The 18463-nt window shown below is 41.1% G+C and overlaps 1 protein-coding gene across 1 annotated transcript in view; it reads left to right on the top strand.

Annotated features, from left to right (window-relative positions):
- Window positions 1-2873: 2873 nt before the first annotated feature.
- Window positions 2874-18463, top strand: part of RAPGEF1 (Rap guanine nucleotide exchange factor 1) — a 182067-nt gene continuing 166477 nt past the window's right edge. Inside the window, exon 1 of the mRNA XM_051980218.1 lies at window positions 2874-3293. Coding sequence (XP_051836178.1) covers window positions 3269-3293 — 25 coding nt within the window. The 5' untranslated portion in view covers window positions 2874-3268. The remainder of the gene's footprint in view (window positions 3294-18463) is intronic.

Genomic DNA, 18463 nt, shown 5'->3' with positions numbered 1-18463 from the left:
AGTTTCCGTACCTGCAAAATGAGCTGGAGAAGGAAATGTCAAATCACTCCAATATCTTGGCTTTGAAAACCCAAAATATGGTTATGAAGAGTTGAACATGACTGAACAACAACATATAAGTAGTTATTAGTGGCGCGATCACCAGTAGAGTAGGAAGATGCAATTTTATTTTACCATTTTTTGAGAGGTTTTTTTTTTTTTTTTGCTGCAAAATATGTTTATTTAGGAGAAGAGATTACAAGACAAAATGAAGAGATACAATAAGACTTTTTTTTCAGGGATGGTAAATATAGAATTGGAAGAGAGAGATACAATTTTGAATCTCAATTTGCCCCATTTCTTTGCTACCTTTTGGGCTAGCCCTCTTCCTTGTTGCAAAAAGGAAAGTAAACTAGTATTGCAGATCAAACTGAGTGAGACAATTTTTTGGATTTTTTTTTTCCTGGAGCATAAGCTCAACCTGACATATAAATAGCCAAAAAATCATGCAAAAGCTGGTAAATAGCTTAATCATTTGGATAGCTATTGGATTCAACCTAATTAACCTTTCCATGTGTTTATACTTTTATCCTCAAGTAGACCAGAAGTTTCTTAGGAAGGGACTTTGCTTTGTTATCTTTGTATCTGTCTAAGAACTAGGAAAGGGATTTTTCATTCAGTAGGCCTCAGTAAATACTTGATTTGATTCTGAGATCTGATCTCAGGGATTATAGATCTGAGCTGGAAGAGACTATAAAGATCTTCAAATACAATACCCTCCCTCATTTTACAGATGCAGAGACTGAGAAATCAAATAACTTGCCCATTTGGTAGAATCAGGATTGGAGCCTAAGGGCCAGGCCTCAGACCTCCAAAGTTATTTCTCTTCCCACTGTATCCCATTGAAAACCAAATTATCTGTAAACTTTTCATTTTTTTGAAATGGGGTATTTTTTTCTTACAGGATCACAGAATGTTAGACCCAGATAAAACCTTAAAGATTCTCCTTATTTTATTGTTGTTCAGTCATGTCTGACTCTGTGACTCCATTTTCTTGGCAGAGATACTGAAGTGGTTGGCCATTTCCTTCCCTGAGTTCATTTAATAGATGAGGAAACTGATGTAAACAGGGTTAAGTGACTTGCCCAGGGTCACCCAGCTAGTTAAACCTCTGAGGTCGGATTTGAACCTTCTTGACTCATGCAGAGTCAGAGAGCAGAATGCTCTCGCTACTTTACTACCTAACTGCCCCATCTATTTTAAGGCTGAAGAAATCCCTGGCCCGAAGGCATTAAACTACTTGCCCCAAGCAGCAGATCAAAACCCTGAGCCAGATCATAGCAGCTCACAAGAACTGGTAGTCAAATTTTCAATTCGTGCCTGGATTTAATGTTTGTTGATTGTTTAGACTTAAGAAAATGATGGCTAAAATGCTAATATATGCATATATATATATATACACACACACACACACACATATATATACATATACATATATATATATATATATATATATATATATATATATATATATATATATATATATATATATATAAAACGCAGGTTACAGTTAAACCCCTAGTTGGGTACATTCTCCCCCCCCCAAAAAAAAAAATAAAGCTGGTTGTTAAACACTTTATTAGCCAATTTCTAGCTCCAAGAAAGTAGCAATTGACAAGTGAGGAATTCTGTTAAATCACCCTTCAGGAGCAGCGTGGATACATGCGCAGCTCGCCAGAGATCACTCTGGGAAACACTCTCCCGGAGTAGGAGGTGCCACCTGTCATGAAGAAGAACCAGCCCCGGAGCCTTTTGGATCGTTCTTCTATTTCAGCGGGTCATAGAGGGCGGCCCTCTGAAAAGCTTCACCCTGGCTAGGCTTCGGGGGGCAGTGATTTCGGTCGGGGATCTATGCAAAAAGCCTGGGAGAAAGGGGAGAGAGGCCGTGCAGGTGATGGCGAGGGTTCTCACCAGCTGCTCGCATTTATCTGACCTTCCAGGGCTGGCAGAGTGCCTGAAGTGTGTTACCTCGTTTGATTCTCTTGTGAAATAAGTGCTCTTATCTCCCATTTTACGGATGAAGAGACCGAGGCAGCCTGCAGTTAAGTGATACGCTTAACTAGAAGTTTCTGAAGAGGAATTTGAACCCAAGACTTCCTAAATCCAAGTCCATCCCGATGGCTACTGGCCACCCAGTTATATTTAATAAATACCCAATTGAATTTAACTGAACTAAGTGGACAGGGTGTGCAGCGCGGAAGAAGGGGAGGTGACCGGAACGTGCCCAGCTTGGGATGCTGGGTTGCTAGGAGACGAAAGTAAGCAAGTCTGGGAGGGGGCGGTGGGCGCCTCGGATTGTAAGCACCTTGAGGCCGGGGCCTGTTTCGTTTGTGCCCTCTCTCAGCGCCGGGAATACAGCAGGCGCTTGAGAAGTATTATCGTTTGTCCTTGGTTCTAGAAGGGAACCAGAACTTCGGGAAGGTGAGGCCACGGCATAGTGTTCTGAAGCAATATGAGTTAGGTGGAATGTAACTGGGGCGTCGCAGGGAGATTCTGAGTCCCCGGGGCTAGGCGGGGAGAGGCGAGGTCCCGGGAGAGGGCGCTGCGTCCCGGGGCAGGGGCACGGAAGGCCGTGAGAGGGTGAGCTTCCGGCTCGGGTCGGGAGAGGGCGCTGCGTCCCCGGGGCAGCAAAGTCTTGGAGCGGGTTCCCGGCACTCGGCTCTGGGCTTGGCCCGCCGAGGGCGCTGCTGGTCAAGGCCGCCGCTCCGCGCGCTGTCGTGCGGAGGCCGCCCGGCAGGTCGCGCTGTGGCTTCGGCTCTGGCCCGGCTGGCGCTGGCGGCGGCGGCGGCGGCGGCGGCGGCGGCGGCCCGGGCTCCGAGGGTCCTGGCGGCGGCGGCTGCGGCGGCTGGAGGAGGAGGTGCAGCGGGAGCGGCGGCAGCAGCGGCGGCGGGAGCGGCAGCAGCAGCAGCAGCAGCAGCAGGAACAGCGGCCGCCGCCGCCTCAGCAGAAGCAGCGGGAGCAGCAGCAGCAGCAGCAGCCGCCGCCCGGGAGCTCCGGGAGCAGGAGCGGCCGCCGCCGCAGTGTCCGCTCGGCCTTCGGCCGGCGCGCCCTCCGGGGAGGGAAGGAGGGAGCCCCGGAGCTCCGGAGCCCGGGCCATGCTGCGGCAGCGGGACTGAGGTGCCGCCGAGCCAAGGCCGAGCGGAGCCTTCTCCGGGCCGCCCTCCCGCGCCGGCCTGTGCGCCCCGGGCCCCGGAGGAACGGCGGCCTCGGCCTCCGGCGCAGCCCGGAAATGTCTGGCAAGATCGAGAAAGCAGGTGAGGGAGGAGGTAGCGGGGAGGAGAGCCTCGGGGCCCGGAGGCTGCGGGCCGGGAGGGAACCGAGGCCTGGGCCCGCCCGCTGTGGGGCGATGCGGGTGTGAGGGACGTGCGTGCGGAGCTGGCCCCGCTTCTTTTGCCCATTTGTCCCGGGAGACGAAATAGCGTCTGACTGGGGCCGGGGCGTCCCCCAGGGCTTTGTCACCGGAGCGTTACCGGGCTTCCCCGCCCCTCCCTGCTGATCCAACCGCTCGGCCCGGCCGCCGGGCCCTAGGCTTTGCCTCTGGCCGCTCTCCCCACGGGGAAGACGTGAGGGAGCCCGGCGGCGGGTCCGGGAAGGAAGGGGTCAAGCGAACGAATTTGTGCGGGACTTTGGAACCTGCCCCCACTCCCGGCGTCCGGCGAGTTTTCTCGGAGACTCTGGGAGGTTGGCTTCTCTGAGCGATTTTTAAACAGAAATACTTATTACAACCGGAGTCCGTCAGTCTGTCGGTCCATTGAGTCCGCTGAGCTTCCAGCGGGAGCCGAAGCAAAACTGACATCTTCGAGGCCTAAACTCGGTAGTTAAAAGGCAGCAAAGTGTAGCCCATTCCACCTGGTTCCTTGTTGGAAACAATTCATTTTCTGTGATTGTGGGAATAGGGAGAGGATCAGCAGATCTAGTTGATACTTTATTTTTTAAAAAGGATTGGAACATAAGGTTTCCCTTGTGATTATAAGCAAGGCCCGCCTCCCAAGTATTTGTTTTTCTTAAAGCATTAAAGAAATAACTTACAGAGAAGAGCTGATGATCTGGAAGAGATCTATCATAACAGACACATTTAAAAGTATCTCCTAAGCTATGTGTTTGTTGCTGGTTGGTTTTCCTTTTATAAGATGAATAACCCTGATAAAATGTGCCCTTTGTAATGGACTCAGTGTTTGCATTGAACTTAAATTGTCTTTCACTTACTTGGAAGGAAACAGAAAAGATGATTATATATGGACACACTTGAGAGTTCAGTCAGCCTTTCCTATTATTCCAGCTTAGATTTGGAAACTGTCCATGTGTCTACCCCACATGGCTTGAGGGAAGGGTACTACTATCTTATAAATCTTGATACAAACCTCAGTAAAAGTCTTTGGTTTAATCTTTCTTTGTGTTTTCCTAGAAATCTGCAAGGGTTGTCTCCTGGGTACCCGATTTTCTTAGTCCTGGGAAGAGCCTCTCCAAAGATTTGATTATTATTTTCCAGTGTAGGACAGTGCATTTAAAAATTATGATAGTGCTTAAACTTAAACATGGCTAGAGCTCACCATGGTTAATGAATAGTAGTAGTTTCAGTTGCTTTATCGTCTACAAGTTTTCATAGCTTTCAACTAGGAAGAAATCACTAGAAGCTGCAGAAGTGACCGGAGTTGAGTTTTTGTTATTTTGATAATTTGTGTGTGTGTGTGGTTTTCTGTCATGTGTTCTCAATGTTGTAGGAAGATGCATTTTCCCATGATATAGTCCTAAAGTAGTTTCAGTAATGGAAGAAAATAAACTAGATAATCTTTAAGGTTCATTCTGACTCAGTGATTCTTTTTTGCTTCGGGAATCTGTTTATAAGCAGGACTTTTCCAGAGGTACAGTAACTTGTTCTATTTTTTTTTTTTTTTTTTTTAGTCAGTACCACCATGTATCCCATTACTGGACAAGTGCTATTCCAGAAATACCAGGTGTTAATCTGTGCTGGATTTCTTAGAGGCTTCTTAAGCAGTATTCAATCTTCGAAAATGGTACCATTTCTGAAGTCTGGATTGTTTCTGAATTAGTGGTGTCTTCAAAAAAATTTTTTAATTGTTCTATGCTCAGACTGAGTAAGGGCAGTAGAATAGAATTTTTCAGAAAATTTTTTTACATGAGGTCTTTTTAAAAATGTGATACATAATGGTCTGTCTGGGGAAGATTCAGAATATGTGCCTGCAAAGATGCAGTGAAACAGACAGCCATTCTCTTTAGTTTACTGTGAAGTGCAAGTGCCTCTCTCTCTTTGGAGGAAGCCTGCTTCTCTCTCAAAAGTTGTATTTAAATTGACTTTTGATATTTTTTAGAGAGAGTCCTCCCATGATTATGTCAATGAAAGGTTGGCTAGGATATTTTTATGAGTCTGTTGGTGTTCTTAGTCAGCAAACATTTATTGAGTGTGCTTAGGGCATTAGTGGTCCAAATAGAAGAAACAATTGGAGTTGTGGTAATCCATTATGAAATCAAGGCATTGCTGTAGAAAGTTAAATAAGAATGTAAAACATATATTGAGACAATATAATCTCAGATTGGAAGCCCCTTGAAATTAGAGACTTTGTAGTCACTATGACATGGTTGAAAATGAGACTGGACTTGGAGTCAGGAAGCTGGCTTCAGATGCTCTTGGTGGCTGTTGGGAGCTGCTAACTGTGTAAGGGACCCTGAGGAAGACACCCTTCCCCACTGAAGTCTCATTTTCCTCATTTATAAAATGAAGAGAGAAGGAGGTAGATATAGTGGTCTCTCAGGTCCTTTCTAGCTTTAAATCCTTGATCCTTCATAACCCTCACAGGCCCAGCTCAGTAGATAGCACTTAAATGTTTATTGAATAAGTGCCAGATAAGAGTGCAGATGGTAAGTGCTTTACCTATTCTGAGGAGGGAGAGAATCTTGTAGACTAAAGTAGTTCAGGAAGAAGGTTTTGGGCAGGGGTCAAATTAGGAAGACAGAAGGGGAGATGCAGATCTAAAAAAAAATCTGCCAATTTAAATTAGATCAACAATTCAATCCATCTAAAAATAGAAGGGGCTTCTGCAACTGGGAGGCTTTCAGGCTCATGCTAGGGGACAGCTTCTTAGCTGTTTGGTAGAGAAAATTCTTGTTCAAGTTCAGGTTATGAGATGTCCTCAGAGGTCCCTTTTAACCTTGAGGTTCTGAGCTCAGAATGGAGTTGGGTGTTGAAGGTTTTTGAGAAGGCAGAAGATAGTTCAGAACAAGAGATAGGGATGGTAACAGATCTGGAAAAGAATTGCTGGTGGTGATGGAGCATTTGATTTGTGCTAGGGAGTTATAAGCCAGGGAGTAGGGCCAGAGAAAAATGAGAAAGAGAAGCTTGGAAAGGTAGATAGGAGCCCCAGTTGTAGAGGGTCCTGATAAGGAGAATGAGCATTACCTTTAGGTGATGGGAAAGCCAGTAAAAGTTCTGAGAGTGACATGAGGTAGATGAAAACAGCATTTTAGATTAACTTGGTCATGATGTGTAGAAGAGGTTGGATGAGGCAAGAACTTAGAGTTAGAGGGACGAGTTTAATGGAAGCCATGCTGGGGGCATCAAGATGTGTGACTTTGTTTCTGGGTAAATCATTTCCCTTTCTGAACCTCAGGTTTCTTATCCTTCTCTTCTGGACTATTTGTGGTGATCTCCTGATTGATCTTCTTATATCTAGTCTTTCCCTATTGTAAACCATTCTCCTATTTGATATTCCTGAAGTGCCAGTCTGACCATGTCACTTTTCTGCTCAAGAAGACTCCCTGCCTTTAGGATAATATACAAATTTCTCTGTTTGGCTTTTAAAGTTCTTCACAATCTGGTCCATCCTATGTTTAGTCTGAGTATACATCATTCCCCCTCATGTACGTTACTACAATCAAATTGATATACTTGCTTCAAAGTTTGGGGGTGGAAAACTAGGAAAGGAGGCAAAGAGAGGGCATTGCAGGTGTGTGAGTGACCTAAGCAGAGACCCAGGCAGAGAAGGGGATCGATCTAAATAAAGCCAGTAGGGCATCAAGTGGTAGAAGGCGGGCTATCATTAATATTTTTTTGAGCTTACAAGTAGAATTGATTAATATAGGTTATTGGATAATACTATGCTTGTTGGATTAGAGAGGGAATTGGAGGCATGTTGCTCTGAAAACCTGTTGACTGGCTTAAACCTACTTCTTTTCCTTTTGCACAGATTTCTATCCCTATGTTTTCTGTCCATACTGGCTTACATCAGGCTTTTTACTCCCTTTCTTTAGACATGTTCTTAGACCATCCATGGTTACAAAATGAGTTGTGGGAGGGAAGGAGGCCTTACTAATAGACTATTACCAAGCTTGCTATGTGGCTTGTAAAGATGACTCATGTATTAGTTTGCAGAAAAACCATTTCCCAAATTAGACCAAATTTGAAGATGGCCTGTAAGCCAAGCAGCATCATGCTCCACTCCAGCTAAATGTATTTGTTGTTGCCACAATAAGATGATGAAATGGAAAGAAGGAAAGGTTAGAAAATATTGCCTGATTTTACTTGTTACCAAGATCTCTTCCAGCCTTGAAGCACTGTCACTGAAGTTGTGATCCCCTAATGCTGTGTCCCTGTTCAGTGGGACTGAAAGAATCCCAGATTTGATGAGGTTTGCCTCTTGGTTTCCTATTGTGCAAGAGTTCACCCAGGAAAGCCCAAGACCAGGAGTCCAGAAAAGGAGTTCTAATTTCTTCTCTCTTAGATGACCTTGGTGAAGTGCCTCTCTCCAGACCTTTGTTTTTTTGTTTTGCTAATGAAGGGGATTGGTGCTTTCCCCTGCTCTAAGATTTTGGGCTATCTCTCTGTGTGTCTTTTTACCTTAATTAAATTATTCCAAGAGTGAAATACCTTCATGTCTTATAAAAAGTGCTTGACCTGGAATCAGGGGAGAGCCTATTTTTGAATCCAGTCTCTGACATTTAGTTAGTATGTATGATGTGGGCAAATTGCTTAACTTTTCAGAGCTTTCTTCATCTATGAAATGGTGATAATCACGCCTATACTGTAGGAACTACTTCACATGGTTGTTGGTAAGATTGAATGAGATAATGTCTATAAAGTGCTATCTAAACCACAAGGTACTATATAAATAAATGTCAGTCATCATTGTTGTTATTAATCTTCTCTATTCCTAATAGTGAATTCTCTATTCTCTAATACCTAACAATGCTGAGCACATGCTAAAGGTTAAATATATATGTATACACACATGTACACATATACATATGTATACATATGTCTGTATATTCACCTACATGTGTATGTGTACATGAACATTAGAAACACGTGTTGATGCAGTGATTCTGTTAACTAACTCTGAAAAACAACCATATCCCTTTCTGGCCAGAAGTTAGGTGCATTCAGTCATGTCAGACATTATTGAAAAATGAACCTTAATTTTGGGGCCGTCTGGTTCTTTATCTCAAATTTTCCTTTAAAAGTAGTCTCCCATACTCAATGAATTGTCCATTGCTAGGTTTCATTGGAGGAGGCTCATGGTATAGACAGTTTCTTGGATAAGAGGGCATGAAGGTAGCTAAAGTCCTATGCTAAAACTTATAAAGAAATCACTTGGTCAATATTTAATTATTCTCTGTAAATTTCTAGTAAAGCCAGGACAAAGATACAAGAATACATTATAGGAGGGCTAGAGACCTAGGGGTAAGGAACTGCTTGTAAATCAACTGAAATAAATTTTCTGTTCTGGTCCAACTCATTCTTGAACAGTTATGTTCTTTATGGTATTCAGCCACCAAGTGAGTCTTCACCCACTAGGGTTAGGTTTGCCACTCTAGCTTTGGTTGGTGGCGCTAGGCTAGGGGCCTGTTTGAGCTGTGTTCATTTTGTTATGTGGTCACCATTTCTACCTACTGTTTTCCCATTTAACAGCTTCGTTTGATTGAAGGTTTCAATTTGGGCTTCTTTATCTCTTCATCAACTGCCACTTTCTGAAATGTCTCAATAGTTTATGTCGCTTAGGGGTTCCCTATTACATCTTCTGTCTTTCTCCATTTTATTTGTCATCAGATTGTTTCAAGGAGCTTATGGATAGTTGTGCCTTTCTTATATTCTCAGTTCCACTCTAGAGTGTCAGAGAAGGGCTTAAAGAAGGTAATTAGAAAATTGTCATTTGATAAATACAGAGGGAGGAAATTTCTCTTCTCTATCCCCTTTGGTTTGAAGGCTAAGAACTGAAGCAAAGTGGTTCATTAAAAAGAATGCTGGAATCATATGCAATGGGGAAAAACTAGAACCTTTCCCAGTAAGATCTGGAGTGAAGCAAAGTTGCCCACTATCACCATTATTATTCAATATTGCATTAGAAACACTAGCCTCTGCAATAAGAGTCGAGAAAGAGATTAAAGGAATTTAAAGTAGGCAATGAGGAAACCAAACTATCACTCTTTGCAGATGATATGATGGTATACCTAGAGAACCCCAGAGATTCTACTAAAAAGCTATTAGAAATAATTCATAACTTTAGCAAAGTAGCAGGATACAAAATAAATCCCCTTAAATCCTCAGTATTTTTATAAATCACCAACAAAATCCAACAGCAAGAGATACAAAGAGAAATTCCGTTCAAAATAACTGTTGACAGCATAAAATATTTGGGAATCTATCTACCAAAGGAAAGTCAGGAATTATATGAGCAAAATTACAAAAAACTTTCCACACAAATAAAGTCAGGCTTAAATAATTGGAAAAATATTAAGTGCTCTTGGATAGGCCAAGTGAATATAATAAAGATGACAATACTCCCTAAACTAATCTATTTATTTAGTGCTATACCAATCAGACTTCCAAGAAAATATTTTAATGATCTAGAAAAAAATAACAACAAAATTCATATGGAACAATAAAAAGTCGAGAATCTCAAGGGAATTAATGAAAAAAAAATCAAATGAAGATGGCCTAGCTGTACCTGATCTAAAATTATATTATAAAGCAGCAGTCACCAAAACCATTTGGTATTGGCTAAGAAATAGATTAGTTGATCAGTGGAATAGGTTAGGTTCACAAGACAGAATAGTCAACTATAGCAATCTAGTGTTTGACAAACCCAAAGATCCTAACTTTGGGGATAAGAATTCATTATTTGATAAAAACTGCTGGGATAACTGGAAATTAGTATGGCAGAAATTAGGCATGGACCCATACTTAACACCATATACCAAGATAAGATCAAAATGGGTCCATGATCTAGGCATAAAGAATGAGATTATAAATAAATTAGAGGAACATAGGATAGTTTATCTCTCAGACTTGTGAAGGAGAAAGATATTTGTGACCAAAGATGAACTAGAGACCATTACTGATCACAAAATAGAAAATTTTGATTATATCAAATTAAAAAGCCTTTGTACAAACAAAACTAATGCGAACAAGATTAGAAGGGAAACAACAAACTGGGAAAACATCTTCACAGTTAAAGGTTCTGATAAAGGCCTCATTTCCAAAATATATAGAAGACTCAAATTTATAATAAATCAAGCCATTCTCCAATTGATAAATGGGCAAAGGATATGAATAGACAATTTTCAGATGATGAAATTGAAACTATTACCACTCATATGAAAGAGTGTTCCAAATCATTATTGATCAGAGAAATGCAAATTAAGACAACTCTGAGATACCACTATACACCTGTCAGATTGGCTAAGATGACAGGAAAAAATAATGATGAATGTTGGAGGGGATGCAGGAAACCTGGGACACTGATCCATTGTCAGTGGAGTTGTGAATGAATCTAACCATTCTGGAGAGCAATCTGGAATTATGCCCAAAAAATTATCAAACTGTGAATACCCTTTGATCCAGCAGTATTACTTATATCCCAAAGAAATACTAAAGAAGGGAAAGGGACTTGTATGTGCCAAAATGTTTGCGGCAGCCTGTTTGTAGTGGCTAGAAACTGGAAATTGAATGGATGCCCATCAATTGGAGAATGGCTGGGTAAATTGTGGTATATGAATGTTATGGAATATTATTGTTCTGTAAGAAATGACCAGCAGGATGAATACAGAGAGGCTTGGAGAGACTTACATGAACTGATGCTAAGTGAAATGAGCAGAACCAGGAGATCATTATACACTTCAACAACTATACTGTATGAGGATGTATTCTGATGGAAGTGGATTTCTTTGACAAAGAGACCTAACTCGGTTTCAATTGATAAATGATGGACAGAAGCAGCTACACCCAAAGAAAGAACACTGGGAAATGAATGCAAACTATTTGCATTTTTGTTTTTCTTCCCAGGTTATTTTTACCTTCTGAATCCAATTCTCCCTGTGCAAAAAGAGAACTGTTTGGTTCTGCAAACATATATTGTATCTAGGATATACTGCAACATACTTAACATATATAGGACTGCTTGCCATCTAGGGAAGGGGGTGGACGGAGGGAGGGGGAAAAATCGAAACAAAAGTGAGTGCAAGGGATAATGTTGCAAAAAAAAATTACCCTGGCATGGGTTCTGTGAATAAAAAGTTATTATAAAATTAAATTAAATTTAATTAAAAAAAAAAAAAGAATGCTAGATTTGAAGTCAGAAGGCCTATGTTCATGTCCTAGAGATAACCACTTACTAAAAAAGGGAGTTGAACTAGATAAACTTGTCTGTTCCAGGTCTTAATCCAGGATCTTGAGCATCCAATTTTGGTTTTTAATGTTTTGTATCCGTACCTTCAACATTAATCCATCTCTGCGTTTACTCTCTGCCACAATCCAGAACTAGCTCAGCTTATATTCTGAAAGTTTCTTCATTTTGCCTCCCATCCTGTATGGCCTTGGTTGGGGAGAGAAGCCTTAAGATATGAGCAAATTCCTCCTTTCCACTTCCAAATTAATGCTTATTGCCTGCTCCTATCAGCAGTAACTTGCCTGCAAATTAAAGTTTCAAGTGAGGAAACTCTCCTGACTCTCCTGGAAGAGCACCAGGGATATCACACTTTCGGGAGTATGTGGGGGCTTCTCAGAACTCACTTCAGAAGAGGATGATTTCATGCACTGCCTGGGTTGCCCTCCATGGAGGGTTGACACATGTAGCTGCAGCTCATGCTGTCCAATTACCACACTCACCAGGCACAGCCCTCCAACTCATTGGAGCAAGAATCAGATGCTTGTAATGTTTGGAGAGGGAAGGAATGGACATGAGGAGAAAAAAGGAGACAGCTGAAGTCCCGTGGAATGTAATGGGGGCTGCATTTCACAAGTGGACAAAGAAAGAGGGAAAAATCCCACAAAAAAACTAAGGCTGGAAACAATTGTTCTGTTTGTTTACTGGATGGGGAGAATCACTTTTGCCATATCTTCTCTGAAAGAATAGCCTGCCCACAGGTACAAACTCCTTTTGCACTATCTTTCAGTACTAAAAAGCACACTGTGGCATTGGGGAAAATATTTGAATAAAAAAGTAGAACTTTGTACAACCCTGAGGAACTCCTGGCTGACATGTTGAAATGGCACCAGGAGCCAGGAGGCCTTATTCATGGTGTAGACTTAGACCCGAGCTTCGCCTTGGTCCATCTGTTTCCTTCTAAAATGAGGAGATTGGACTTCCAGCTCTGACATCCTATGATTCTTGGCTAGAGTTTAATGTGTAATAAGGGTGGAGACATTCTAGTGAATGCTTTTTATAGCACCAATCATGGAAGAGGTACTAAATAATTATTTATAAGAATGCCTTGCATTCATATGGCATTTCCTGCTCTCTGCCACACGGCACAGTCACATTTATGGTTTTGTTTGACCTCATAATATTCTTGAAAGATGGGAGGGGTGTATGATGTCCATTTGGTAGGCTGAAAGGCCAAGGCTCTTGAGAAATTAAAAGCCTTGTCCAAGGTTACACACAGAAAACAAGAATCTTAGAATCTTAGAAGCTGGGAAGAGTCCCTAGAAACCATTCTAATCCAGTCCCACCTGCGGGGAAGCTGAGACAGAGAAAGAATTGATTCTAGAATCCAAGTCTTATACTTCCAGTCCAGATTTATAGAATCTGGAACCTCTTGATCTTCTAATTTTATTTGTTACAGCCTTAAATCAGCAAAAGTAATAGGAGACTCAGAGATGCTGCATTGTCTTCAATTGAAATGGCTGCGGGATTTCCCTGGCTTTTTCTAACAGGCCTGTCTGAATCTGCCAACTCTTTTTTTGACACTGTTTGGGTTTCTAATGTACAGAAGTAGCCTACAATTTATGTTTAAAAACTGAGTGGTGGATAGAGCACCAACTCTGAAGTCAAGAGGACCTGAGTTCAAATCTGGCCTCAGACACTTAACACTTCCTAGCTTTGTGACCTTGGGCAAGTCACTTAACCCCATCAACTCAGCAAAGAACAAAAATAAAAAAAACTGAGTGAAGTAAAACTATTTGGGAAAGATCCTTCCTTAGCCTTAACAGAGGGCTGACCTGTTTGGTTTAACTGCCCCCAGCTTAAACCCTTAGTCATTCTTCTGAGATGGGATCGGGGCATTTTAGATTTAGAGCCAGGAGTCCCAGAGCTGAAAGGGGAGGATCTTGGATGTCTGGCAGTCTCACCCTCTCCTGTAAGTGCGACAGAAACTCAGCCTCAGACAGGTCAGGAGTTTGCTGGGACCTCATAGCCACTGTCTGAGGTGGGCTTGTCTGACTCCAGGGGCAGCTTCTTCATTGTACAGACAAGGAACCTGAGACTCAGAGACTTGGGAAACCTTCCCTGACATCCCCAAGGTAGTCAGTGACCCAACTGGGATTCAAGCAGGAGTCCCTTTGCCTGATTCAGCCCATTGCCCTTTTTATCTTCCCTCAATATTATGTCTTGGCTTTTGCTGTGTCATTGGGCCCACTGTTAAAGAGAGGAAGCTCGGATTTGGAATGCAGTATTTGGAGGGGCTGGTGTTCCCAGCCCTGGGACTTTTGTCCAGCATTACTGCAAGATTTCTTCATCTTCAGAATAAAACTTGTTTGAATCTTCTCACTTCCATTCAGCCCTGATGTTTTATGTTCTAGGGGATTTTGTAGCCCAGATCTGGGATTCTGTGACATGATATTCTTATAGGTGCTCTTGAGAGCAGAGATTTCTACACAGATTTCCCTCAACCAGGAAGCTTTCCTTTCTGGCCAGCATCTAACAAATTCCTTTTGGGTTGCCTTTTTTTTTTTTTTTTTTTTTTTAAGCATCTGAGACTGATGAATACTACTGGATGGATTTTTATGACCAAGAACTAAACTTCTGAATTGCTGAATCTAGAGAAAAAGTGGATGGCATCTCATTTTAATTGCACTAAGACTATTGCTGAGCTAGATTGATGCTTGATTTTTGCTTTCCTTTATAGCTATCTTAAAAGCACTCGGCAAAACTCAAGAAATGTTGGTAGCCTGTTGCCAAGCTCAAGACAAGCATTTCCTTCCCCTTCTTCTGCTCCTCCCCACTGTCTGCCAGTCCTAGGGAATATAAAAGCTGTCTCAGTTTTCTCTGCTGTAGGGATGCTATCGGGATTAATTAAACCATCTTTGTTCAGCAGTGAGAGAGAAATGATAGAGTACAGTCCTGGCTTTTGGTGACAGATGAAATATCACAATCCATTGAAGATTCTTGTATACAGGCAGACTCATAAATTGCCTGTGATACCCCCAAGAAAGGTGATGAATATCCACTCTACCTTTCCTTTGATTAATTTCCATAGTTAAGCTAAATAGAGAAATGCTAATTTATTTATTTGGTTCTTCCTTATTAACCTCTGCCTATATAGGGGCATTTGGTAACTTCATTTAAATATGTCTGGGAACTTTAGGTGGTCACAAATGATAGTTACCCCATTTGGAGGAATGGCCTAAATCCAAGTTGTCCCATCACTTTAATCCTTTGCTACTAAAGATCTTTTACATTAAACAATCTAATTTCAAGTGACACTGTTAGAGAAGGAGTCATTGCATAGACAGTATAGGATTTTTAACCCAGGTTTCCTTTTAGGAGTCTGTGAACTTGATTGGAGGAAAAAACCCATATGTCTTCATTTCAACAGAATTGGTTCTTCTGTCATTCTGTGACTTCCATTTTATATATTTAAAAATATTTCTCCAAAAAGGGGCTGTAGGCTTCACCAGGTTTCCAGCAGGGTCTATGATACAAGAAAAGGTGAACCAGTCCCGATGTAGCTGATGGAGAGCAGGCCTCTGGCTGTGTGGCTCTGACCTCTCCATGCTCCAGGAAATTCTAAGACTGAGTTGCATAGCAGGTGTGCATCTCTCTTGGGGTCAGCTCCCTATGTAGATGAAATAACAGATACAATCAAAAACTGTCAAAAAGAGAGGAAACTTTTAGAGATAAAAAAAAAAAATCCAATCACCCATTCTATGGAAATCTAAGGAAGGGAGAGTGGGCTGGACAGAGACCTCATGACTAGTCATTGGCAGTTCTCCTGGCTTTCAGGGAACTTTCCCACTACCCTATATTGCTCTTTATACTGAATTTGTTAAAGGAGTTTAAAAATATTTGTTCAATCAGGTTTTGCAGGGGTGAATATTGAGGGTTGTTTTTGCATGTATTTGGAAAATAAAAAGCTATTTTTATTTGGAAAAAAAAAAAGAAATATTTGTTCTCCCATTGTCTTATCAGAACAAAAGGCTATACTATATATGTGCATATGACAGAAATATACTAGCAAAAACAAACTTACATTTATTAAGACCCTACAATCTATAACACAAGAGGCAATAAGTATAGTTAGTAAATAGTAAACTTCAGAAAGGAAGACCTGAGTTCAAGTCTTTCTTCTGACATATGTACAAGTATAACCTTTGGCTGGTATGTAACCTCTCAGTTCCCCAGGCTGAACAGTAGCCAATCTACATTGGTGGAGGGGAATTTCCTTACTGGGAGTTCCTTACAACAGCAAAAATATAGATCTCAACACACTTCTTGATAAATTACTGATTTATTAAATATTATGACTGAGAATCAAGATCCATGAGACTCCCATTGAGTTACACCATCAGCACCTATCTACGGACAGATACTACAGATGAACATACTACAGGTGGGCCCTAAATTGAACAACAAGCTAGACTGTACTTAGGGAAACTGCCCAATTTCAGTGGTCCTGAGTTACTATCTACTAGCAAAGTCCATTAAAAACATATTTTAATTGAGTTTTTATTGCCATTTTGTTTTCAGATCATCCACATTTCTCATTTTATTCTTTCTCACTGTTCCTTTCTGGAAAGCCATCTTTTAATATTTAAAGGTTAAAAAAGTGGAAGGGGAGAAGCTCAGCCAAGTTAACCGCTAATTTGAAAAAAGCCTTACATCATACGCATTTTTTTTCACAACAACAGTCCCTCATTTCTGCTTTGAAGGTAGGATAAGGTATATTTCTTCACAAGGGCCAAGATTGGTCATTAAAATTTCACATTCAATTTCATTCGTTTCGTTGTTGTTCTTTCATGGGGAATTAAGAAGTGCCCAGATAACTTGTACAAATTGGAGTATGAAAAGTGTAAAGTGCTTTGAAAAACCTGAGAAGTACGAGGAGGCCACTTTCGCTAGGGTAGGGCTCCATTGAAAGGTCTCTATCCAAGGAACTGCCCTCTTTAGAGTTTGGCTTTGTGGCATTCTAGAGCAAATAGCATAGTCCTAGGCCAGTAATCTCACAAACTGGAGAAGTCTCATTAACTAGAGAGAGCTTTCCAGAGCTTTAAAGGAGAAAAGGACTTGAAAGCTTTTTTAACCAACCCCCTCATTTTACAGATGGGGAAACAGTGGGTAACAGTGTAGTTCTCAGCAGAGACAGGATCAAGCACTATTTATATGTCAGAATCACAACCAGATAACACAAAATGATGAAGGATGTATAAAACTGATGGCTTTTTTCTTTAAAACAGTAGCAACAAAAGCTAAAAAGATTGAGCCACCAGTAAAAAGATTAATCAGTTGTTAAATACAAGTGATTTGGACAGATTAGAAAGAATTACACTTGTTTATTTTATTATAGGTATAGCAGATAAAGTGAGTATATGACTTCTGGGGCCCACAGAATAGTAGGCAATAAATAGAGTTTCTAACAACTAGCCAGGAGTAGACAGAAATGTGATTCATTTTAATGTAATTGATGAACTTGGCATTTAATCAGAAGATTTGCTGAAGCCATTTTCTGTCCTCTCCTCTTCTACAGTTAAAGGACTGCCTAAAAGTGCTTCTTCCCCCCTCCCCCCAAACTGGCTTCTTGTCCCAGAGGAACATTTCCCCTCACCACCCTTTTCTCCAGATAAAGAGAAAAGAATCAATGAGGAGAGGCACTTGTGCTAACAGTCAGTGGATAATGAAAGTGCAGGGAGTAGAGTGGAGAAGCCCCAGAGATTTGACCTAAACAAAGCCTTTACGGTTGCCAGTGGTGACTTGGGGGGGTCATATTTTTCTGGTCCTGCATCTCTGTCCTTATCTTTCTGTTTTCATATTGCTGTGTATGTTTAGTTTAGACCTTGTGACTGTGTCTGTAATTACATCAGTGTTGGATGTTTTAAATCTAGAATTTATCATCTTAGAGCTTCAAAGGACCTAGAGACTATCCAGTTTAGCCCCCTCAATTCAGTGATGAGGAAAAAAGGCACAGAAACAGAAATGATATGTCTATAGTCACAAAGCTGATTAATGGCCACACCAAAGTTCTGAACCTAATTTCTCTGATCTCCAGAGCAAAGGTTCTTAACTTTCTTTTGGTAAGGACTTAGAGACCCCTTTCAGAATAAAATTTTTACATGCATAAAATTAAATATATAGGATTACAAAGAGAACTAGTTATGCAATTATATAAAAATATAATGGAATTTTTTTTTTAAGTTCACAGACGTGAGGGTAAGAACCTCTATTCTAAACCATCATTCCTTATATGGGCAGATTCCATGTCTGAATTCTGCATGACACCAAATACTATAGTCTCTGTATCTTTGTTTTCCGTAATTATTGTAAGAGACAGGCTTCACCTCAAGAATATTGTTAAAAGAGTTTTACCTCCCATTTCAGGAAGTAGAAAAGTTAGGGCTCTTAGAGAGAATACAAATCTTACTTTGGGTGTTTTTTCCATGACCAGCAATGAGTGGGAGGTCCGGCTCATGATTTAGTAAATCTGAGAAAAATGAACTAAGACTACACTGAACTAAGACTCTTAAAAGCCAATTATTTATTTATTAGCAATTACAGTGTGTGAACAATTTCTCCCTAAGCCTTATTTATCTGCTCTGTGAAATATTTAACAGAAATTTCTTCATCTGATTGACAGGAGTTTGATGGTCAAACTAAAGATTAGTCAGGTCATAACGTAAATTCTTCAAAGATCTGTGATCTCATCTTTGTCAATATTCCCTCCATTGATGCTGGTTGTAGCCCTTTTACTGAAACTTTAGGAG

The sequence above is a fragment of the Antechinus flavipes genome, chromosome 2, assembly GCF_016432865.1.
Source record: "Antechinus flavipes isolate AdamAnt ecotype Samford, QLD, Australia chromosome 2, AdamAnt_v2, whole genome shotgun sequence".
Lineage (NCBI taxonomy): Eukaryota > Metazoa > Chordata > Mammalia > Dasyuromorphia > Dasyuridae > Antechinus > Antechinus flavipes.
Note: the sequence above shows the minus strand (reverse complement) of the source record. Positions and strands in the feature narration are given on the sequence as shown.